Source organism: Corapipo altera, unplaced genomic scaffold (assembly GCF_003945725.1).
Source record: "Corapipo altera isolate COAL_440 unplaced genomic scaffold, ASM394572v1 201, whole genome shotgun sequence".
Lineage (NCBI taxonomy): Eukaryota > Metazoa > Chordata > Aves > Passeriformes > Pipridae > Corapipo > Corapipo altera.
Window position 1 is genome coordinate 2,274,221 of NW_020884940.1, and position 22,845 is coordinate 2,297,065.

At 53.9% G+C, this 22,845-nt stretch overlaps 1 protein-coding gene across 6 annotated transcripts; it reads left to right on the forward strand.

Moving 5' to 3' along the window:
• The first annotated feature begins 192 nt into the window (after window positions 1-192).
• On the forward strand, window positions 193-22,691 carry LDLRAP1 (low density lipoprotein receptor adaptor protein 1). 6 transcript variants are annotated; one of them, XR_003530613.1, is made up of 12 exons: window positions 193-304; window positions 2,800-2,942; window positions 4,427-4,539; window positions 7,239-7,353; window positions 10,019-10,091; window positions 10,510-10,593; window positions 11,837-11,967; window positions 13,789-13,823; window positions 15,640-16,954; window positions 17,815-17,840; window positions 17,928-18,004; window positions 21,156-22,691. XR_003530613.1 is itself a non-coding variant. In XM_027661444.1 (9 exons), the coding sequence occupies exons 1-9, from the start codon at window positions 220-222 to the stop codon at window positions 15,782-15,784; spliced, it is 924 nt and encodes a 307-aa protein (XP_027517245.1). In that variant the 5' UTR covers window positions 193-219; the 3' UTR covers window positions 15,785-17,132. The 6 variants fall into 6 exon arrangements, 1 of the variants encoding a protein (XP_027517245.1); XR_003530611.1 differs by lacking the exon at window positions 21,156-22,691 and having other exon boundaries at window positions 17,812-17,840; window positions 17,928-18,432; XR_003530610.1 differs by lacking the exon at window positions 21,156-22,691 and having other exon boundaries at window positions 17,928-18,432.
• The last annotated feature ends 154 nt before the right edge of the window (window positions 22,692-22,845 follow it).

Sequence of the window (22,845 nt, forward strand, 5' to 3'; positions counted from 1 at the left end):
GTGTGAGGGGTCTCAGCGTCCCCGCAGGCTCGGGGGGTCGCGCATCCCTACGGGACCCCGCGGGCCCCCCGCGCCGGTTTTGGGGCGAGGGCGTGGCGCGGAGGGCGTGGCCGAACAGGACGTCACACCCCCAAAATTTGCATGTGCCCCGCCCCCGGACGCGGTCAGCGCTGGCGCCGCAGCAAAGTTTGCGGCGGGGCCGGGCCGGGAGGCGCCGGGATGGACGCGCTGAAGTCGGCGGGTCGTGCCCTGCTGCGGAGCCCCAGCGTCCACAAACCCTCCTGGGCCGGCGGCCGGCACAAGAGTGAGACCCGGCGCCCCTCTTTTTACCCCTCCCCTCTCGCCAGCGCGCTCTCCCTGCACCCCCCCCTTGTCCTGCATCCCGCCTTTCTTCCTTCCCGGCTTTTATCCCGCTTCTCGTGCCCCCTGCCCCCACTTTCCCCCCCCCCCCCCTTCTTTCTCCTTCTTGCGCCCCGTTTTCACGCTGCTTTGCCCCGTTCTCTCTCTCCCCTCTTTCCCATCCCCCTGTACTCCCTTTTCTGCTTTGCTCCCCTCTCTCTCTCCCGCACCTTTTTTTTTTTTAACTTTTCCCTTTAGCTCCTTCTTTGCCCCCCCGTTACACACCCCTGCACCTCTTCCCTGTGCAGCAGCGGGGTCGGATGGGTGGTGGGGGTCTGTCCCCGTCCCCCGGTGGGGATGATGGGGGGGGCTGTCCCTGTGCCAGGCTGGCGGGTGGGGGTCTGTCCCCGTCCCCCCGTGGTGGGTGGGGGTCTGTCCCCGTCCTGCAGCCTGGGACAAGGGCTGGAGCCCGGCGGGCAGTTTCTGACCTCGTCCCGCGGTTGGCTTTGTCACACGATCGATGGCCCCGTGGCGAGCGGCCACTCGGCCCCAGCCGGGCGCCCTCCCGGCGAAGGGGGGACCGGCCCGGCTTCCCCCCCGAGCGTGGCAGCGGCAGGACGGGGAGAGCTTTGGCCCCGCGCACCCCTCGCCACCCGCGGCGAGATCAAACTTCTTGCTGCTGCTAATCCGATGGGATTGACCCGGCGTTGTTACACCTGGGATTAAGGATGGGGCAGCCGCGGGGCTTGGGGAGGGGGGTGGGATGGGGTAGGGGGCCGTGCGGTGTGTGTGGGGTCCTGCCCAACGTGCCCTTGGCGGGTGTGCCCGGCAGAGATGCCCCTCGAGATGCCGTGACCTTGAAAACTGCCCCCCCTTGCCCTGGGCTGGGTGATGGTTGTGTGCTAACGGGAGGATGGGTGAGGGCAGAGGGTGCAGAACAGGATGTGTGGAGAAGTGTCTCTGTCCTGCCGGGTTGCTCCTTCCTCTCTGAAAGCACTTTAGTGGCTTCGCTTAAACCACCTCTATTTCCGTCCCAGGCCGGAGGGAGCTGTGGGTGCCCAGGGCCTGGTTGCAGGTGGCATCACCCCAGGCAGTGTGGGGTGTTTGGAGTGTCCCTGGGCTGGGTGATAACAGGACCAGTGCCTGGCTGGTGGGGCAGGGAAGGTGGGGCAGGGAGCTGCCTGTCTGTGGCACACAACCCATCCTGGAGCGCTCACGGGAGGACAGTGGCAGCACCCTTGGCTTTTGAGAAATCCAGGCTTTTTGCTGGCACCCTCTGGGATACCAGGTTAACACAGCATCCCACCTGTCCCTGTTTTTTCCCTTTTCCCTCTCCAGGAACTGTGTGTTGGGCACAGAACCCCCGCACTCCCCATGGGACCACTCCCACCTGGATTCCGTCACTCCGGCTGCCGGTGTCTCACAGCTGGGAGTGGTGCTGGGGTTTATGGCTTATCTCCCGTCCTGCCTTTGCAGGGAGGCTGAGTCACCAGGGGTTATTCCAGGGGTGTAGCCAGGTCCCCCACATCCCTGTAGCCCAGCCCTCCTGTGCTGCAGGTGTGCAGGGAGCTCTGGAGTTTGGCCCCACTGCTTGGAGGAGGCTGATTTCAAGGCAGCAAAGCCTCAGGGACATGTTTAGTTTCTGGGAGCCCCGTTGCTCCTCAGGGCTGTGGTTTGTTGCCTCCTGCTCAAAGCAAGACCCTCCTTAGAACACAAGAGCTGCACATCCTGGGTTGCCAGCTCCAGGTCTGGAAGGTGGCTCCTGTGGTGTAATTTCAGGTTTAGAAACACCCACCTGACTTTCACTTTGGTCCCAAACTTAGCTCTGTATTTAGAACACTCCTTCCCCTGCAGTTAAGAGAAGAGGCCAGTTGTCTCCTTGGTGGTTTACAGGGGAGAGTAGAGACCTCTCCTCGCTGAGGCTTCTCCTGTGTGAGGGCTCCTCAGGGCTGTAGGTGACTGATTTAGCAGGTCACAGCAGCTCACCTGGATCCTGGCAGCTGCCTGGGCTTAGCAGTAAATCCTGTCTTAGCCTGAGCGTGTAGGTGATGGTTTGCACAGGGTAAGGTCATTGCTGTGGCACTGAGCCCTGCACTGGGCTGGGGCTCAGGATCCCCTTGGTTATGGTGTGGGCCTGGGTGCTCACAGTTAAACTAAAAGTTTGCTTCTGTTTGTTGTGGCTTGTGAAAGCGTTTTGGGATTCGTTTTTGCTGTGTTGGAGAGCTGCAGAGGCTGATGATGAGGTTCCCCACGTGAGCAGCTCGTGGTTGCTGCGTGGTTGAAGTGTTCTGTTGCCTCCTCCAGCAGCCGGGTCTCTGCCCCATCTCCTTCCCTGAGCTCCCAGCTGCTCAGGCCTGGGAGTCCAGGCAGCAGCTAAACCAACACCCTGCTTGTACCTAAACCCTCAGGGATGTCCCTTGTGTGTTTGGGAATCCAAGAGCCTCTTCGTTGTCTCCCTAGAGCTCCCAGAGAACTGGACTGACACCCGCGAGACGCTGCTGGAGGGGATGCTCTTCAGCCTCAAGTACATGGGGATGACACTGGTGGAGCAGCCCAAGGGAGAGGAGCTCTCTGCAGCTGCTGTCAAAAGGATCGTGGCCACTGTGAGTGTCTGTGTTGGAGCAGAGCCCCTTCTGCTCTTCAAAGGAGTTTGTCACCAGGGAGAGTTTCAAAATCCTCAGGTCTGGAGGCAGCTGTGGGCTGAGGGGGGTCAGGATTGCAGGTCCAGCCCCTCCAGGGGCGTGCAGGTATCTGGTGGTGTGGGTAGAACTGCAGACAGTGGCACTGGAAAGTCCTTGGGGCCAGCCCTGACCCTGGGATGGGGCAGGCTGTGGGAAGCTGGTGTTGAGTGTCTGAGCTCTGGCTCCCCTTGATAAGCCTGAGTGACCCTGGGTGTGTGAGAAGCCTCTGACCTGGTGAAATCAGCCTGCCCTGGGGCTGTGTCTCCTCTTGCAAGGCAGGGACAGCGTTTGGAGCGTGGCCAGTGCAGTTCTGGGTTTTCCTTCCTGGGATTGGCAGGGTTTAGAGGGGAAGGGAGCAGGGCAGCTTGCTCCAATTCCCAGCCGCTGTCCCACGGTAACCCGTGATGCAAGAGGGACTGGTTTTCAGCCACCCTCCAGCTCCGAGTGAAATCAACACTTTAAGCCCTTGTAAAACTGAGTGAAGCAAAGCCCCAGCTGTGCCATTAACTGTTGTAAAGCTCAGTGGGGTGGTGGACAGCACTGGGTAGTGCTGGATCCTTTCCTGGCATGTGCTGAGCCGGACGGAGGGAAGCGCTCGCGTGAAGCGGGAGCTGCTGGCAGAGCCCTCCACGTCTGCTCTGAGCCACTGGGAACTGAGCCTTTAAATAAAGCCACAGGGTGAGGTGGCCTCAGAGGGGCAGGGCTGGCCACTCTGGTTGTGGCTCATGAGGTCACCAGGGCAGAGGATCCTGGTCTGCAGCCTGGAAGTAGCTGGATGTGTATTATTTCTTTTGGAGGCAGGCTGGGCAATGAGCTGAGTGTAACCTGAAGGCTGAAAGCACGAGACTAATAAATAAGAGAAAGTGGCACATGAAAGTGTAGTTAGTTTTTAAGCTGCTATCATGGCCTTGCACAGGGGATGCTTTGCTGTGGGAGCAGGGTCTGGCAGCACAGCTCGGAGCCAGCTCCTTGGGAGCCTGCTTTGTCCAGGACCGTCCTGCTCCCAGCACAGCTCCCTCGCTCGTGCTGGTGTCCCCTCTGCTCTAGAACTGGCCCTAAAGGCAAAACTCCCCAGAGTTTCACAAGGTGCTCACAGGGCTCAGCCAGGGCAGCTGCCGGCTCGTGCCGGTGGCCACGGGGAAATCCCTGTGGAGGTGCTGGGCTGGAAGTGCCTGTGCACAGCATGGAGTGGGTGGTGTGTGCCCTTGTCTCCTTAGTGCCAGTAAAAATCATGGCTTCAGGGCAGGAAAAGTTTTAACAAGTGCTTTATCACACCTGCTGGTAAAATCAGTCTCGAGCAGTAACGAGTGATATTAATGTGCATCTCTGGGGTCTCTGCTCACGTGCCTTTGGAGGTATCAGCCTTAAAAGCCTGGGACTTTCCCCTCCCTCTTTCCCTTCCAAAGGCGAAAGCAAGTGGGAAGAAACTGCAGAAAGTGACTCTGAAAGTCTCTCCCCGGGGGATCGTGTTGAACGACAGCAGCACGAACGAGCTGATTGAGAACATCTCCATATACAGGTGGGTTTTGGGGTGCACTCCCTGTGCCAGAGCTGCTCCTCTGCTCCACCTGCACCTGGTCTGAGCTGCTGCCTCGCTGGCCACCACGTCTGGGTGGAAAGCAAAGGTGGGAGAAGGAGAGTGGGTGATAAATTTAAGGTAAATTTATGTGTGGTGCAACGTGTCCAGCTGGGGGCAAGGAAAGACATGACGAGCCTGGAGGTGGAGTGTGTGCAAAAACCTGCAGATCCACAGCCAAGCACTCTGTGGCCACGTGTGGGTTTACTGCCTGTTTGTGGCAGTAGAAATGCCAGAGTATCCAGGGTGAGGGCAAGGGTGGAATACAGAGGATGGTCAGAGCACCCCTGAGCTGGGGCTGCTGTCCCCTCACTGCCTGCTCCGTGTCTCTGTTGTGTTTAAATGGCTCTGACAGGGAGCAGGGCTGGGACAGCTGCTGGGACATGGTACTAGGGTGGGGAGGGCAAGGGTGGGTTATCCCATATCCCCTCCTCTGGCTTTTGGAAGATACTTCTTTTGGGAGCATTTCTTCCAAAGTGGCAGGAGGTAGGCACAGGCCTGGTGGAGCAGAGCTCAGTTTGGATCTGGCCTTTTCCATCTCCTTCATCCCTTTTCCCTCTGCGTCCCTGCCACTCTGCTTCTGTCCTTCACCTGCTGCTCTGTGCTAGACCTGGGAAGGGGAGCAGGGGCTTGGGGCTCTCTCTGACCACATCACTAACCCACTTGCTTTTCTCCAGTTCCAAACCCCAGCAGTCACACACAGCCAGGGGTGCAGAGCCCAGCCCTCCCTGGGACAGAAACCTGCTGCTAAAGCAGAGCTGGGCAAAGCAGCCGTGCCAAAATTGGGATCCCTGTGCTGGTGGAAGAGCAGGCAGAGCTGTGGGATCAGGGATTTTAGATGCTGCCTTAATTCTCCCCCGACACTTTAACAGCTGTCGATAAAGCTGTTCCTGTCAGCACCAGAGTATGAGCAGCCCCTGATTCATTGACTGAAGCCAGCCCATCCCAAACAGGCTGTTTTGGGGACTGTCACTGCTCCCTGGAGATGCTGGTGCTGTGGGGTCATGGTGACAAGTGGGATCTGTGTGTATGGGGTGTCTTCTACCCACTCTGTGAGTGTGCCCCTCCAGTGGCAGGCCCAGGGCTTTCCTCTGACACCTCTGCTGTCTTCTCCTTGGCTTCTCTATCCACTGGGATGATGCTGGCTCTGAGCTCTTCCCTGGATCATGTGCTGGGGCAGGACGGGGTGGCCGTGGCTAAAACGCAGCCACTGTCTGGCTGCTGCCAGAGGCTAAAACTGGCTCACTTCAGAGGCAGGTGTGAGTTCTCCTGTCCCTGGAAATTAATGACCATCTAATATTGAGCCAGGGGGTGCTGGAAGGGCCACGTGCCAGCACAGATGACTTGCCTTGGCTTTGTCATGATTATTAAAGGAGTGACCGTGCAGTTTTGTGAAAAATGGGAGAAAAGAGTGAACTTCCAGGCGCCTCTTTGATAAGACCAGAGCACAGCTCAGCTCTGGAAAACAGAATATAGGCCATTGAGCAGAGACATCCTCACATGTAAGAAACTAATGCAGTGTAAATAAATTTTGAATGTGGCTTTTTTAAGTCCCAGCATCTGCTGGGAACTGGGACCTTCCAGTCCCTTCCCTGCAAACTCTCAGGGACAGCAAGAGCAGGAGCTGAAGGCGCAAAATGGGGCCATGGGAGAACTTTCACTGAAATATTGCACTTTTTTTCCTCAGGTTTTCTCTTTCCTTAACAGCTGTTTGATCTGTTGTGTGCCCAGGGAAGAGGCTTTGCTGGCTGCCACCTTGCACTAAACCTGTGGGACTGCTGCAGCCTGTGCTTGCTGGCCTCAGACAGGACACTCAGTCCTGCAGCTCCTGGCAGGGACAGACCATGGGAGATGGTGGAGGTTGATGCTGAGGGACCTGCTGCCCTGCAGAAGGGAACTGAGCCCTCAATCACAGCCTGGTCTCCCCAGCCTGTTGCTCTTCCAGGGCCTCGTTTGGCATTTCAGAGTCAGCCTGGACCTGCCCAGGGGCTGGGAGAGACTCTGCCATCCTGGGGATGCTCCACGGAGGAGGCTGAGCCTCCCTCCCCACATCCAGTGTGCTCAGGGCTCTCAGGGCATCCCGTGCATCTGCTGCTGCAAATCTCAGAGCCTGAATTTCAGCCTTTGCAACAGCTTTTCTTGGGCACTCCTGCATCAATTTCTTTTCTCTGGTTTGAGCCTCAAGATTAAATCATAGGCTGGGAGCAACCCCTCTCTCCTTGCAAGCTCATCCTCCAGGGAAAACCTTCCGAGCGAGTCTCTCTTCTGAAGGCAGAGCCTTTGTCAGGTGTAGTCCCAGGATGGCCTGCTGGAATCTTCACCTCCTCTAACCTGTCCTTTCCCAGAAGGTGAAACACTGTCTCTTCTCTTCTCTCCTGCCTCTCTGTGTGGTGCACGTGGGTCACGCTGTGGCTGCGGGAGTGGCTCTGGGCTTCTCTTGCACTCAACCCCGTGGCATCGGCTCCTCCACTTTGGGCAGGAGTTGTGCTGAGGCCTGGCAACATTCCTGTGCTCCCTCTGCCTTCCCTGCTTGGCCCTGGAGCTGGAAGCCCTGGGGCAGGCCCCTGCTGGCAGCTCCGAGGAGGGGTTGGTGGATCTGCCTCGTGCTCAGTGCCCCAGACACGTTTCGTTCTGTCTTTCAGGATATCCTACTGCACGGCAGACAAGATCCACGATAAAGTGTTTGCCTACATTGCCCAGAACCAGCTCAATGAGAACCTGGAGTGCCATGCCTTCCTCTGTACCAAACGGAAAATGGTCAGTCCAGAGGAAGAAGTGGGGATGTAGGAGGAGGAAGCAGAGAGGGGCTGAAGTGGTGAGATAACAGCTCTGCCCCCAGCTAGAGAGAGGGGGGAACTGCCACGGGAGAGCTCCCACCCTCCTGTTGCTGTTTATCCATTAACTCCAGGCTGGATTCAGCCTGTTGTCTTGGCAGCTAAAAGCCTCTCTGCCCTCTGGGGTGGGTGTAAGAGGACCTGACCCTGCACCAGCACCTGAAAATCCCCTTCCATGCTGCATTCCCAGCTGCTGGGACTCTTTCCTGCTCCGCATCCACTTCCCCGGGCTGCCGGAGCCGGTCTGAGCCTGGCATGTGGAGAGGCTTTGGCAGGCAGGGGGGTCTCCAGAGAGGCTGCCACTGAGGTGCCTGGGGGGACCCCAATGAGGGAGGCTCTCAGCCCAGCTGTTCTGGGCTCGCTGCCCTCCCTGGCTCCCTTCCATTTCTCGCTATCGAGGTTCCGTGTCCAGTTTTTAGCGGCGTCTTTGTGGCCGGGGCCGTGTCCTTCCTGTGGGATTGGCGTGGGACACCCCACTGTTTGCCGGGGATGGGGCTCAGAGCAGAGGCCTGTGTGTAGAAAAGAGTCTCTGGCTCTTGCTTTGAACCTACTTGTGGGATTTTTTCCTGCTGATTCAGTGCACCAGGACAGGCAGGGACCCGAAGCTGGTGAGGGAGGGAGGCGGGTCAGTGGGCACTGGCTGCAAGTGGGGCAAGGAGAGCCCTGGAGGTCTCTTATGGAGCCTGTTGAGCCCCCTCCCTGTGACAGAAAGGGGCTTTAGGGCAGAGGAAAGGCAGGTCCAACCCCTCTGCCTGCATAAATCCTTCCCCTAGTGCCTCTTGCAGGGCCCACGTGGAGAATGGGATCTCCCAAACCTACAGGGAAACAAACCTGCTGAGAGCCATTCCCACTCCAGCGTGGTGATTCCTGGGTTCTCAGGAGCATTCCTGTGCCTGGAGTGCAGCCACCTCACTCTTGTTAATATTCTGTGCTTCTCCCAGCTCTTTTTTTTTTTTTTTCCATGGAGAGAATAATGGAAGCTACAAGTTGTCTCTCCGTTCCACGGCGTGTGCTCCCATCCTTGCACGGCAAAGATAAGCCTCTCTCTGCAAATTAAAATTTAAATCTTTCTAATGCTAAAAGAATTATCTCGGTAGTACATCAGCTCAGTGCGTCTCCCTCCAAATAAAGTTCTCCAAGGCCTTTTGTGGCAAAAACTAGAAATAATTTTTTATTTTTTTTCCTAGTCTATAAAATGCATAAACATCCTGCTAGTAAGGTGATCCCTGCTCCCAGACTGGGATCCCTCCCCAGGGCAGGGTCCCTGGATGTACCACAGCTACCAGCCACGGGCATATAATTAGTCTATATTTTTAGTTCATGGGTAATTCTCAACGGTAGCTGGGTCTATTAAACTTGATTCAGATGTGACAGCTTAAATTGTAAACAGCTGTGAGGAGTTTCATACTTAATTACCATATTTAAGGTTTTTTTTTGCCATAAAGCATTTGCACTTCCATCAAAGATGTAAATAGCTCTGACATTCAAAGGAGCTCTCCTGCTTTCCAGGCTTAATTGGCACTGATAGGTTTGGGGTTCTCCTCCCCCCCTCCTGCACAGGATGCTGTGCCCCATTTGTGTCCCTCCAGGTCTCCATCCTCTGAGCTTGCCAGGGCTGCAGGTTCCTGACCTGGATCCGGGTTTGTTTAGTTTACAACTTGGTAAAACAAACTCGGGCCTCGAGGCTCCCGCAGCGCCAGCCGTGCGGAGTGTTCCTCGTTATCTCCCGGTGCTTAAGCTGCTCCTGAGCTCTGCCTGCTCCTAATGAAACTGGCATTTATGTCACTATTTATACATCTCCAGCAGCTCGTGCTGTTTAAGGTGGTGGTGGTGGTGGTGGGTGGTTTTAGTGCTGCTCAAGCTCAGGGAGGGATGGAGGGGCTCACGGGGATGGTGTCCCTGCTCCTGCCGCGGCCTGGGCTGGAGCAGGACAAGCCCATGCTGGGTGTCCAAGCCAGCAAGACCCCAGCCAAGGGAAGAGCCTGGGGTCTGGCTCGTCCTGCCTCTAAGGTTGCTCCCAGTTGGAGAGAGCAGCAGATTCCTCGAGGTTCATCCTGTTGCTCTCAGGGCACCCTGGTGCTCACAGTCGTGCCAGGGCAGGATGGATGCAGCTCTGCTCAGCCCTTCCCAGCTCTGTGTGACCAGCTGTGGTCCAGGGCTCATCCCAGGCACTGATCCCTGTGAGGTGGTGCTGTTCTCATGGGTTATGCTCCACGGTGGGGAGGGAGCCACATCCCTCAGGGAGCTGTGAGGACGAGCCTGGATCCGTGCAGCTCCTGCCTGGGGCTGAGGTGTGGAGTGCAGGAGGAGCTGTGCATTCCTGTCTCCCCATCCATCACCACACTGGCTGTGACAGCCGTGTCCCTGCCTCCTCCCTCTCCCCATTACACCTGAGGACGCGTCTACAACGAGCTGCGTGTCCTACACGGAGCAAGTCTCTGCTTCCATCAATATTTGATTCCCCTCCCCGGCCAGGCGGGAGCAGAGGACTGGTTGGATCCAGGTTAACATGAATCTGGAAAGCAAAACCTCCAAGTGATTTAAATCTACACGGGGATTAACATCCTGCCTCGCTGCTCTCGTTCCAGGCACAGGCCGTCACCCTCACCGTGGCACAGGCCTTCAAAATCGCCTTTGAGCTCTGGCAAGCAGCTAAGGAAGGTGAGTTTTATTCCTTTCTTCCCACTCTTCACTTTCAAGGGATGACTTTGGGCTTTTTCCAGCTTTCAAGTGCCTTTTCCCCTCGGCCTCCAAATTTCCAGGCTGCTTCCAGAGCTGGCGCGAGGCACCTTCCAGCTTCCTCTCGACAGCCTTGTAAATCCAGCCAGATTTTGGCTGTGCTCCTTTCTTGCTCAAGGACCTAGTGCTGGGCTGTGGTGCCTCAGAGACCTGCTGCTGTCGGTTTTTCTGCTGCCACTCTCAGGATTTTTGCTTTCACCTCCCAGGAGATCATGAAACACACCCAGAGCCTGGGCTGCTGCAGGGGTGGCCCATCTGAGCTGTCCCACATCCCTCCTCCTCCTTAAAAGCTTGTGGGGAAGCACTGTGTGAGCAGTGATGGGGTTTCCTTCTTTTTCAGAGAAGGAAAAGCGGGAAAGGTCCATCTTGGAAGGAGAAGGCACGAGCAGCCCCAGCTCAGAAGCCCCTGCCCACCCTGACACATGTAAGTCACCCCCAGCAGAGCTTTGCTCCAGGCTCGGGGATGGGAGCAGCCTGAGGGCTGGGGGATTTTCCCTGGACAGGGTAAGCTCCTGGGAAGCCTCTGAAGACCTCCAAGGAGCTACACTTCTGGCCTAGCAGAGATGTTGCCCTCACAGCAGGAGCTGAGCCACTCCTTCTCCCCCTTAAATACCTCCTGCAGCCCCTCATCCACAGCTGCTGCCACCCCAAATCTGTTTACTTCTGCCCCAGGCAAATTGGCCATAATGTCCTTAAGAGCTTAGTGTGGATCTCCACATCCCGAGCCTGATTCCGGGTTTGTCTCAAACCCACACCACCACTCACCATCCCATGGGCTGAAGGAGGGGGACATCCAGGTGCCCCTCTGCCTCCAGCTCCCCCAAGGAAGGAGAGGTGTGTGAATAAAACAATTAAATAGTAAATCCCTTCATAATTCAGTGCCTGGCCATGGGTCCTCTGCTGCCTCCGAGACGAAAGACAGGGAGAAGTGGGACAAAAGGCTAATCTCTCTTCCATGCTGGCCACGGAGATAAGAGGATTTGGCACAGAGGAAAATAGCATTAAACTGGGCTTCCTTCCAGGCTGGCACATCTTGTTTCTTCCTGTGAAGGCTCAGAACTGGAGGAATCTGTCACAAAGGGTGGCACATCGGAATAAGTGTGGCCCTGGGCTGCCGTGGGTGTGGGAATGGGCTCCAGTGTCTGCCTGGGGGATGCTCTGGAGCTGGGGCACTTCTGCATCCCCCCCAGTGCAGGCTGCTGGGGAGGATTTGAGGCTTCCCTGAACACCCCCAGGCTCTGAACTCTTCTTTGCCCAGTGCAGGATTTGCCCTGTAAAATACTGGTGCAGGTTTGCAAGATGCTGAATTGATGCCATAGGCTGAGCTGAGGATACTGCCCAGGGCCTGTTCCCACCCTGGGCTGGGATGTCCTGGGGCTGATCCTCACTCATCCTGGGCATAAGTGGGCACCCAGGAGCCTTCCCACTGGCTGCTGGAGGGAAGAAGCTGGTCCTCCCCTGAATCCTTGTTGAGAGGTTCTCAGGTGCCTGATCTGGACATCATGGATAAATCACAGATAAATCACAGATAAATCACCACTGGGGTGAATGCAGCTCCTCCATGCTCAGATTTGGGACCATCCTGAAGGAAGTTGATTTGATTGCCAAAAGGTTTGCTTGTGTGTCTCTCTTCCCCTCCCCTCATCCCTTCTCCACTCTACCCACAGCAGCAGCCACGGGGAACTTGCTGGATTTTGAAGATCCTGCCAAATCAGCCCTGAGCAGCAGCACAGACCCCCCCCACTTGGATAACAGCGTGTTTGGGCCCAGCTCCTCTGTGAACAACAACGTGGTGTGGGTAAGTGGGAGCTGGGGATGCGGTGCCACCTCCATGTGTGTGCTCCAGGTCCCAGCAAAGGGCTTTTCCTTGGATAACTCCTTCCCCCTGGGAGCTGTGGGGTGGCCGAGCTGCTCAGGGGGGGTTTCAGGGGTGCCCAAGTGAGCTGGGTCTCAGTGTCCTACTTGAAATGATCGATTAGTGTTCGAGCACCTGCTGCCCTTTTTAGGCTCAGTAAATAAATGAACAGGATTGTGAGGTGCTGTGAAAAACGCTGCTGTCTGGTAATTGAATATTTCTTATTCTGGAGCAGCATTTCTCAGTGGTTTGGCACTTAATTGAGAGACCACCTAACTGCTCTGTTCAGGGAAAAAAATCATTATGTTGATGGCTTTTGTTTACTGCTCACTAAAACCAGGTTATATTTATGTTCGTTATTACTCTTATTTTTCCCTCGCTCTTGTTTTTGGCTGTATCTGGCTGTGGGAGCATGGATGGCTTCTGGAAATGTCCTCAGTCATCTGCCTTAATTGTTTCATGGACCACTAATAGAAAAATAGTGATGCAGCCCATGTGCTGGGTGTGCATCCCTCAAGGGAGCCTCCTCCTCCTCCCTGCCCTAGTGCTCCATCATCCTTTTTAAACTGGAAGAGGGTGGGTGTGGGTTGGATATTAGGCATAAATTTTTCCCTGTGAGGGTTGGGAGTCCCTGGCAGAGGTTGCCCAGAGAAGCTGTGGCTGCCCCTGGATCCCTGGAAGTGTCCAAGGCCAGGTTGGACGGGACTTGGAGCAACCTGGGACAGTGGGAGGTGTCCCTGTCCCTGGCAAGGGTTGGGACAAGATGATCTTTAAGGTCCCTTCCAACCCAAACCATTCTGTGATCACCAACCTGTGCCCTCTCTGGAAACCCCTGGCCTGCTGAATTTTGGAGAATTGAAGGATAAATGCCTTTGCCTGGGGCCTGTTCCTTGAGTCTGGCGGGCCTGAGCCTGAGGCTTTTCAGGTTAAACCTGAAGATCAGCTCTAAGCTTAAATCAAATCCTGGAGGCTTATCAGCAATCTTTCCAATCATTCCCTGCTTACAGAGTTTTCATACTTTACTTATTAATTGCATTAAGTCTGTAAGTGCATCACAGGATTTTGGGAGCAGTCCAGCCTGTCTGTAGCAAAGCCCTCACACAGAGCCCATGGTCCTGCATGGGAAGCCTTTCATCCCTCAAGCAACTCCAGTGCTTTCCCTGGAAAACTTTAAGAGCAGATCAGAGATAAAGGGTCCCAGAGCTGCTTTCAGGGTCCCCCCTGTGCTGGTGCAGAGCTGCTGATCTGGTTCCTGATCCAGAAAAGCTCCAGGAATGCCTGGAGCATCTCACTGAGCTCTGTCCTCATGGTAGAAACTCGCAGCCCGTGCCAGTTCCATGGGAGAGCTGGAAGAGCCAAGGGGTGGCTTTGACTCCAGAGGGGCTTGTGCTCCAGCTGATGGGCCAGACCCAGGCCATCCAGGCAGTGGGGCAGTATCAGCCTGTTTGGGGATGATGGGAAAAAGGCCCTACCCCTGGGCTGTGAGAGGAGCACAGCATCCCTGACCCAAGCTCTGGGATCTGCCTGGAGGAAGCCTGGGCCACCCAGAGTTGCACCTCTTACCCTGGGGCTTGTGCAGAGAGGGAGAGCTAAAACCTGCCCTAGGAGGCAGATTGCAGAGGAGGGTTGATTTGGGCACTCAGAAGCCAATATGCACATACATTTTTTGTCTGCCAGTGCTCAAGTGCAGAGCCAGACCTCTAAATACACTTTTGTGTGCTCTCTTAGCAACTACTTGTCTCTCTTTTTATCTCTTTAACAAAGGAAATGGATGATGGTCTCGACGAGGCGTTTTCAAGGTAATTCTCATAACTCCCTTTACAAGTTCTCTCCACCACTGGGGACCAGCCCTAGAGACTTGACTGGTGACTGGCTTTTAATAATGCTCCTCATCTAATCAGTGCCATGATCTGACCTAGGCAGCTGCCCCATCAGTGCCTCAGCTGGTAATTGAAAGATAGGCTTTGAGGCTGGCTGATAAGCCAAATATTTTGACAACCTTTTAAGGGTGGAGAGAGGCTGTGTGTGATAGGGAATTTAATTCCCCAAGCAGTTGGTGTGCCTGCTCCCACTTGCCAAGGCTTTTCCAGGCTGCCTGTGATGCTGGTCCCAGCTTTGGCACTGGGGGCTCACAAATTCAGAGTGTGTGGCCATTGATTCAAGGGGTTTAGTTCTCTTTCTAATCCAAATTAAAAGCTTCCCTGCACGTGCATGCCGAGCAATCCAGCAATGTTAAACAAATCCATTTCCTTTCAGGTGGGTTTTCCTGCTTGTTTTCATGTGGGGACCACCCTGTGGGGTGGTGGGAATGGTGTAGTTTATGAGGGTCTCATCTTCCAGGCCACTGTGTGAAAGCCACCCAGCCACCATGAGATGTGGAAGCCCCAGTTGGGGCAAATCTTCCCTGGGTCCAGATGCCACAGGCAGCAGGGAGCTGCCAGATCTCCCTCCTCCTTCTCCTTTTCCTCTTCTGGCTGGGAGGTGCTGGAGGAGGGAGTTGTTGGGCAGGAGCAGGGCTGACCCAACACTGTCCCTTCCCTGAGAGCCATCTGCCTGTGCCAGGGCAGGAGCAGGGCTGACCCAACACTGTCCCTTCCCTGAGAGCCATCTGCCTGTGCCAGGGTTTGCAGCACTGCAAAACTGCCTGCTCAGCCCTAAGGAAACAGCCCTCTGGGTCTTGTTTGGCTCTCGGGGATGATTTACAGCTTCCACTTCCACAGCAGCCTTGTCCCAAGATGTGGCTGATAAAGGGGCTGCTTCAATTTACATCCTGATGTTGGCTGTTTTCCTCAGCCCCTGCTCCTTGCCCTACGTAATGAAGCAGATATTGTTGGTTGTGGGCTTTGTTTTTGGGTTGCTGGATCCCTGAGCTGTCACATCACCCTCGGCCTTGTGGTAGTGACTCAGTGTTTGGGCTGCTCATCCTCCAAGGCGGGTGCTTCCAGAAGCATTCCTGCCACATCATCATCATCATCCCTGGACATTTTTCTTCTTTATTAAAAAACATGGCTTAATCTGAGGCTTTTTTTGATGAAACACCAAATATTTGAGTTAACCTTCAGCCCGGGGAGAACTGATGCTGCACTGCTGCATTTTTCACAGAGGTATTTAATAACACAACAACAAACTGGGGCTCGTTAGGTTTTTGCAAAACATCTGGGATAAAAAAGCTCCTAAAGCTGATCCTGGGAGCTATTAAACATCAGCTGAGTCCTCTGTGTCTTAACCCGAGGAGTTAATGCTCGGGCAGAGCTACAGCACACGCTGCCTGTCCAGACACAGCACCACGACACTGAGTCACTGCACCCAGGCTGCTCCTTTGGGCAGCAGAGATCAGATCCCAGCCATAGCTCCGGGGAGGAAAACAGCCAGGGATGTCCAGACTGCAAATTCCCTGGATGCCTGCAGGGGAAATGCTGGGACAAACCAGCAGCAAAGCTGCGACCGGACTCGAGAGCGCTGCAAATGTTGTGTGCCAGCTCCCCCCTTCCCAAACCACTTAATTCCCTTGGAGGGTGTTGAAATGTGGAGCTGCAGTGTTATGGATGCATCAGGCATCCGGGCTATAAACCAGCAGGATTTGGGTTCTTACTTTGTGTTTTTCTCCCCCCTTAGGTTGGCTCAGTCAAGAACAAACCCTCACGTCCTCGACACGGGGTTGACAGCTCAGGACATCCAGAGTGCAGAAACGCTCTCCCCTGTAGACTGGAACAAAATAGATTCCACCACAGGCGAGAAGGATGATCTGTTCATGTTCTGAGGTCAAATGCATCTAAGAGCTGACTAGAGAATAACCACTAAAAGTCTCTGGACTGGATCGTGCTGTTGCAGGTGCTGTACACAAGGGACTCTTCTAAGGGCTCTTCGCCAGGTCAGGTGATGTTACAGCACAGTTTAGACCAAAGCTTTAGAAACCTGATGCAGATTTTTATACCTTGCTTTTATCTAAACCACGAGATGCTCTTGAACATATTTATTCCCAGCCTTTACCGTTTACATGTGTTATTGGAAGGCGTGGAGAGCATCTACAGTGTTACGTGGCAATAATGCCATGGGAGAACCTTCAGCAGTGCCTGTTGCTCTCTGAAAACAGACTGTGCACCACCAAAGTCCCTCTGTGTGTATCCTCTAGACAAAGGTCTGCAGATGCAAATGCAATTCCAAGCACAACTGTTACTAATCCACTGATTCTTGAACAACACGTCACCTGCCTGGGCGAGGGGAGGAGATTTGCAGCAGCTGCTGACAGTGTTAAATCAAAGAGGTGGCAGAGATCTTGCTTTTGTATGAATGTCTGTGACACTCTCACAGTTGTCAATCACCCCTGCGGGTTCTGGCCGTTTCTTCACCAGCTCCATGTGGGAATTGACACTTTTTTTACCCAAAGACTCTACGAAGTTTTGCACTTTAAAGCTTGAACTGAAAGCAATGGTCCGAGTTGTCAAGGTAAGCAGTGCCTGTATTTTCTCTTCAGAAGCTATTTACCCAAAAATAACCCAACCTGGCAATGCTGCAGCTCTGTTTCAAAGCTGATTCCTCATGTCCACCATCTCTGATGCGACTCAAAATACTGAAACTCCTTTGCACTGTTGGCTTTGAAAGCAAAACCACCAAGGAGGAATGATTTGTTCTGCTAAAGTGTGTTGGAAGTGGCAGCTGGGGTGGACCAGCAGCAGGATAGATCTGTGTTCTCAGCCTGGCTGAGTGGATTTGCCTGTCCATGACTTCTTACTGCCTCAAAACCATTTGGTTGTTGCTCACTCAATGGACTCCAATGGAATTGGATTAGGCAAGACCAATACCTGGATGTTCAGTTAGCAAGAGGTGCCCCTTCCAGGTACTTGGATCCCCTGCTCCCTGACAGCCACAGTTCCCAGGAGGCTCAGGAAGCTGCTTCATCTGCTCCTGGAACTGAAAATAAGTAATGGAGGTATAAAGCTTATGCTAATTAAAAGATTAAGTTTAATGATCCTAAATAGTCACACTGACAGTTTGCAGTGTTTGTGGCCTTATGTGAAGTATACTAATCTGTTTTATAGATTTGTAACCTGGGTTTGAAGCACTAATTCATTCCCCAGATAGCTCTTTATAACTCCCTTAAAACTGCTTGCAGGAAAAAAAAACCCTCTCTGTCAGCTGTAAGAATTCATTAGGAAGCAGCTGAGTGACTCTGACTTAGATTTGAGATTTTTTTTTTTCCCTCCTAAGTGTTAGAGTGAGAAGGTGTCGAGGACTCGTGGAGCTGACTCATCATGTCTCTTAATAAAACGTGTGCTCTGTGTATCCTGCAAAATGGGGTTTAAAGCAATTTTACATCTTCAGACGACTGTGCCCATGACTTCCTTGATCCTGTGTGCAGCACCAGCCTCTTGTGATTGAAGGAACTATCAAAGCTTGTCCCTGCTGCAGAGGCACAGGGGAGAGACATGAACCTCCTGCACAGGCAGGGGTTGTAGCCAGTGCCTTGTCCCGACTCAAGGAGTTCTGATCTTCCCAGAAAACAGCCTGAGCTGTAGGATGGACTGTGAGGATTTCTTTGTACATTGATCTTTCTTCTTTTCTAGAGACTCTAGGAGCAGATACCGAAGTGCACAACACTATATATGTGTGTATATAGTTTTTTAAGAAAACCTGATGCTGTAAAGAAAAATCTGTACTGAGGGAAATAAAAGTTCTACCATTTTTTTGGAGCATCTGTGCTGGGTGACTTTATTTTTACAGGGGTCCTTTTAATGAGTCGAAGTCTTTGTATTTCTGGTTAAGTTCTCCCTGTCCCTTGATGCACAGCAGGAAGTGATTGGAAACATCCTTGGGAGGTGTGTGTCCGTTGGACAGCTGATTCCAGTGCCATCCAGGTGGGAAGAGGGCTGCAGTCAGACACTAGTCCGTGGTTCTGCTTCCAGGAAGTGCTTATGGGACTGGATGTTGCCCCATGGGATGCACAGAGGGATGTACAGTCTGTCCCTGCATTGGCCTCCAGGTAAGGGGGTGGTGATGGATGAGGAGAGGGAGGTCAGTTCTTCAGGCTCATCTGCAGAAAAACGTGATGCCAGTAGCATCAAACCCCAAAATCTCTTTAATTTATAGAATTTCTGAGTCACAAAGTGCTTCTCCCTGGGGGGAGAGCTGAATTTGTACAGCTGCCTTTTAAATAAAAACAGCCCGGAGAGCCCAGCACAGCCCCTGTGTGCTCAGCATCCCTTTGCAATTCCTGCCTTTGCTGGGCTCCTGCACTTCCCAGCCAACCAGGCTGCCAACCTTGTCTGGGAAGTGCATGGAGAAACCCATCTGGGGTGCTGACAGGTTTAACCTGCCACCCACTCCCTGTGGGGTATTGGAGAGGGGCTGCGGGTGGAGCTGGGGGGCTTTGCAGAGAAACCTCTCATCTGACGGTGCTGACAAAAAAAAGGACTAAAAGTTCATTTTTCAGTTTAAATTGCCTGTTTCAGGGTGAGCTGTCCCAGATTATGAGTGCTGAGCACTGGCAGCCTGTGCCTTCATGCATAACTGATGGCGGTGCCGAGGAACAAATTGATCTTTCCGTTCGGATGTGACCTTTTTTTAACTGCCAGTTAAGAAACTTTCAGCATCCATTTCCTTCCCCTCTGATGGCTGCGAGAGAGGGAGGGGGAGGCTCAGGTGGGCTGAGCACCCGCTGTGAGCTGGGGGAGCTGGTGGCTCCTCTCCCCTCAGCCCCGTGTTTTTGCAGGGGGGACATGGAGGGATTCTGCTGCCCGTTCCCTCCCTCGGAGCAGCCGCAGCAGCAGCAGAGGTGTTGGCGTGGGCTGTGCTGTGAAAGGCTGGTCTGTCACCCTGCGTTGGCACGGGGTGTGTAAGGGATGGAACAGCTCCATCCGTCCCACAGCCGGTAGCCAGCGTGGGCGAGGGAGCTGACGGAGAGCCCGTCTTCAGCCTCCCTCTCAAATCACCTCTAAGGAAGCAGAACCTGCAGCTCGCACGAGCCACGTGCTGCTTCGGGGCTTAATGTTTCAAGTGCTGGTGCTGTAACTCGTTAAACTCCTTCAGAGCATCCCCAAAAGTGCAACAGCGAACCCAGCTTGCTGCTGCCAAGTTGCAGGCTGGGTTTAGGTGGAGATGTTGAGTTTTATCAAGTGTTGCTGTTTCCTCTGCTCAACGAGGGCTCTTGAATGATGGCTGTTGTTCTGTGAGTCGAGGCCAAACCCAGCTCGAAGGTTGCAAACCAGCTGCTTCAGGGAAGTGCTGAGCTGTGGAGCACAAGGGTGTGCAGTGTGACAGGTACCGAGCCCTGAACCTGTCTCCTTGGAGCACCAAGAGGATTTGTAGCTTCATGCCAACCTTGAGCAAAAGCTGCAGAGCTGTGGTTCCCCCAAATTGTTCTTTTTTCCACACACAAACAGAGCCACGTTTCATCTGGACACCTGAAAGCTGCATTATGGCTTTTACAGCCAGCCCTGGGCTGCTGGGAGCCGTGGGCTGCCCTGCGAGGCTTTCTGTGCTCTGCAGCAAGGAATAACAGTCCTCCTGGAGAAGCACAAGTGCCTTTTGGCTGGGGATGGAGGGGGGACTGGGTGGGAAAGGGGGGTGTTGGTTGAGCACTGCTCTCCCCCCTCTGCCACGTCAGCCTTGCGTGCCGGCTGCCTGTGAAGACGAGATTTGTCCTGTGGAAGCCAAGGGGAGCTGAACCAGAAAACACAGGCAGTGTTTGCCAACAGCCCAGGGCAGGGCTGGCTCAGGAGGAGCTCACCATGGGTCAGCACGCAGTGCTGGAGGGGTATTTTGTGAGTGTGTCTCTGCCTCTGCTTTTGAACTTCTCCCCAGGTTTGAAGTGCTCAGTGCAGGAGTGATCCCACAGCACAGCCCCCCTCGGTCTGCACGAATGAGGGGTGAGGGGTTACTCTGCATGTGAAAGCATCTCCCTCTGAGAAAAGCCATAATTTCAGTGCCAAAAATCTGTAAACTGGTCAAAAATTAACTTTTTTATGCCCCCTTCTTTAACTTTTATGCTACTGACCATCTGTCCCACCCACCCCAGGCTCCCCAGGTCACGGCCCCAAGGCTGCCAGAGCTCAGGGGGTGTTTGGACAATGCTCTCAGGCCCAGGGTGGGATTGTTGGGGTGTCTTGTGCAGGGCCAGGAGTTGGATTTGATGATCCTTGTGGGTCCCTTCCAGCTCAGGATATTCCATGATTCTGCCGGCATCTGACTGCGAGCAATTTATCAGGAGTGAGTGGATTCTGCTTATGACAGAGGGAGTCTTAATATTGCATTACTTCATTTATTTAGCACCTCTCCTCTGATGCTCAGGGGAAGGACAACGGGAAAGAGCATTGGGGATTGCTGGGAGTTGGTTGTTATTTTTCTTCCCTGCTAAAAGCAGACATCTCCAGCTGGTTCTTGGCTCCGAGGAGGAACGCTGGCTTTACAAAAAGGAGGGATGTCAAGTCATTAAAAGCTGCAGGAAGAGGAAGTCTTCTGAGGTGGGAGTGGAAATGGAGCCAGAGAGCTGGAGCCAAGAAAGCAGATGTAGTAAGTGCAGGAAGACTGGAGGCAGTTGCACAGGGTAATGTGCAGGTAGAAGGTAATTAGTGACCGAGTGCCTGGTTAATTAAGTGCCACCGGCCTCTCACGCTGGACACACACTCGGTCCTGTCGCTGCTGGGCTCTGATCTTTGTTGGTAGCGACTCCTTCTCCCTCCTGGCTCTGGAGCAGCTCCCAGCATGGCAGCTCCTGGCCAGCAGAGCCAGAGGGACCCTCAGCTCTGCCCGGAAAGCGGATTAGGAGCTCTGCTATCGGGGCCACGCGCCGCTGCTGGCCCGTGGCCAGCGTGTCTGAGCAGGGCACTGGAGCCTGGGGCTCTGCCTCCCGGCTGGCACCGCTCACCTTTGGCAGCTCCCAGCCTCTCCCGGGGCACTGCCCTGCTGGCAAGCTGTCGGCCTGGGCTGTGAGCACAGACGTGTCTTTGCAACTGAGAGCTCAGTCCTCACTCCCCGTGGCGTGGTCTTTGGAAGCCTGGAGTGGCAGGGGCTGGGCTGTGCCAGCCAACCCAGCGTGGGAGCACCGGGCAAAGCGGTGCCGGCTGTGCCCACCTCCCAGCCCTTCACCTCCCTGTCACCTCCCAGCCCTTCTCTCTCTCCACTTTTTCTTCCAGGAGCCAGGTGATTCTCACCAACGTCACTGCTCCCGCGTCAGGGCGGCCGCGCTCCCCTCCCTGCAAAAGGAAGGATCAGGAGAGGCAGGTTGGGAACATCGACCCCATCAAGGTTTGGCTCTGAAATCCCTGCTGGCTCCTGTGATTTATCACTCACCCAGCTGCTGCTCGCAGCTTGGAAAAGAGAAGCGGGGAGGGGAAAATATGGATTTTTAAAAGCTTGGCTTTAAAGCCCACGGGCTCAGGCCAAGGCTCCTGTCCTGGCTGAGGGAACGGGGTGGGAACCACATTGCTGGTCACAACTGGAATAAAACAGCCACCCACGTCAGGCTGTGGCCAAGCAGTGATTCTGCTGCCTGCTCTTCCTTGGCACACAGGTCTTTTGAGCTATGACATGAGGAAAAACAGTGTTTGGGTACCAGTTTATTCCCCAGGCACCTTGTTTGCCCCAAACTTTTGCCATCACGGTTTCCACTTTGGAATCACCAAGCCATCGTCTCTCCGGCCACACGGGGGGATGCCCAGGGGGATTTTAATTCCCCTCCTTTCAAACCAGCCACTCTGCAAATTCCTCTCCAAATCTCTCACTTTCTGCCTCCAAGGTTTTGTTTTGTTTGTTTTTTTATTTCACCTTTCCAGCCATCACCATCAGCAATTTCTTGCCCAGCAAAAAACTCCAACCTCTCCACTCAAGAGTCTTCCCGACGTTCCCTGCAAACCACAGCAGCAGTTTCTGTCTCGGCTGCTACAATCCCACGGATGGTAACACCACTCCAGGCAAAGTTTTGGCTTAAAAGCCTTGATGATGATACTTTGCAGGGAGTTATTTGGCTTGTACCTTTGTGTTTCCATCTCCCTCCGCTGATCTTGCTGTAGCAACCCCCCCAAACTTGCTGCTTGTCAGGTCTTGTTTTAGCTAAAACCCTCCTCCTTCCCCTGCTTTTAATGTGACATCCCAGCACCCGGCCTGTCACTTGGCTACTGCCTCTATCACACACTCATACGTACGAGCCTCAGGTCTAATTAATGTAATAAAATGTGTAAAAGCACTAAATCTGCTCAGATGTGGCAATTTTATCACTTCTATATGCTGTCACAGCACAAGTAAAACTGACAGCAAGGAATAAAACAGTTATGTCTCTGGCATTTTTTACTACTTTTAATATGCTCTCTTTTTTTTTCCTCTTTGTTACTGGAAATTTAAATTATAATGGTATGCTTCACTTAAAGAAAGTATCCATAGCAACAGGAACATCTAAATTATTGCAGGCTGATCACTTCTCTCCTGGAGTCACATCACATGCCTTTCAAAGACAGTCCCAGAGGTGCAGGATTTTAATAGAATTTTTTTTTAACCTTTTTTGCAAACAAACAAGTGTATACACAGTGCTTTCCCCATCAATACACTACCTACAGACAGATCTAAACCGAGTCACTGCCAGCACACTTGGCTGCCCAGAGAGAGGGGATTCAGGCTTGCTCTTTCTGAGCCTGTGCCTCCTGGTCATCCCATGTGAAACAAGAATTTCCATGGAGTTCAGCTGATGTAAATTCTCTTGGATCAGGGGAAAGCAGGAGGGGAAGATCACTGAGCCTGCAGCATCGGGAACCTGCTCGTTGGATTCCAAGCTGGCCTCAGTCTTATTTGTATTTTATCCCTTCCAAATTCCCAGGTGACAGGACAAGGGGG

Bases quoted from the DNA above. Each gene is read 5' to 3' on its own strand.
- LDLRAP1 (XM_027661444.1), top strand. From the start codon at position 220: ATGGACGCGCTGAAGTCGGCGGGTCGTGCCCTGCTGCGGAGCCCCAGC. The intron at 4,540-7,238 runs GTGGGTTTTGGG...TCTGTCTTTCAG, and splicing joins GAGAACATCTCCATATACAG to GATATCCTACTGCACGGCAG. The intron at 10,594-11,836 runs GTAAGTCACCCC...CTCTACCCACAG, and splicing joins CCCTGCCCACCCTGACACAT to CAGCAGCCACGGGGAACTTG.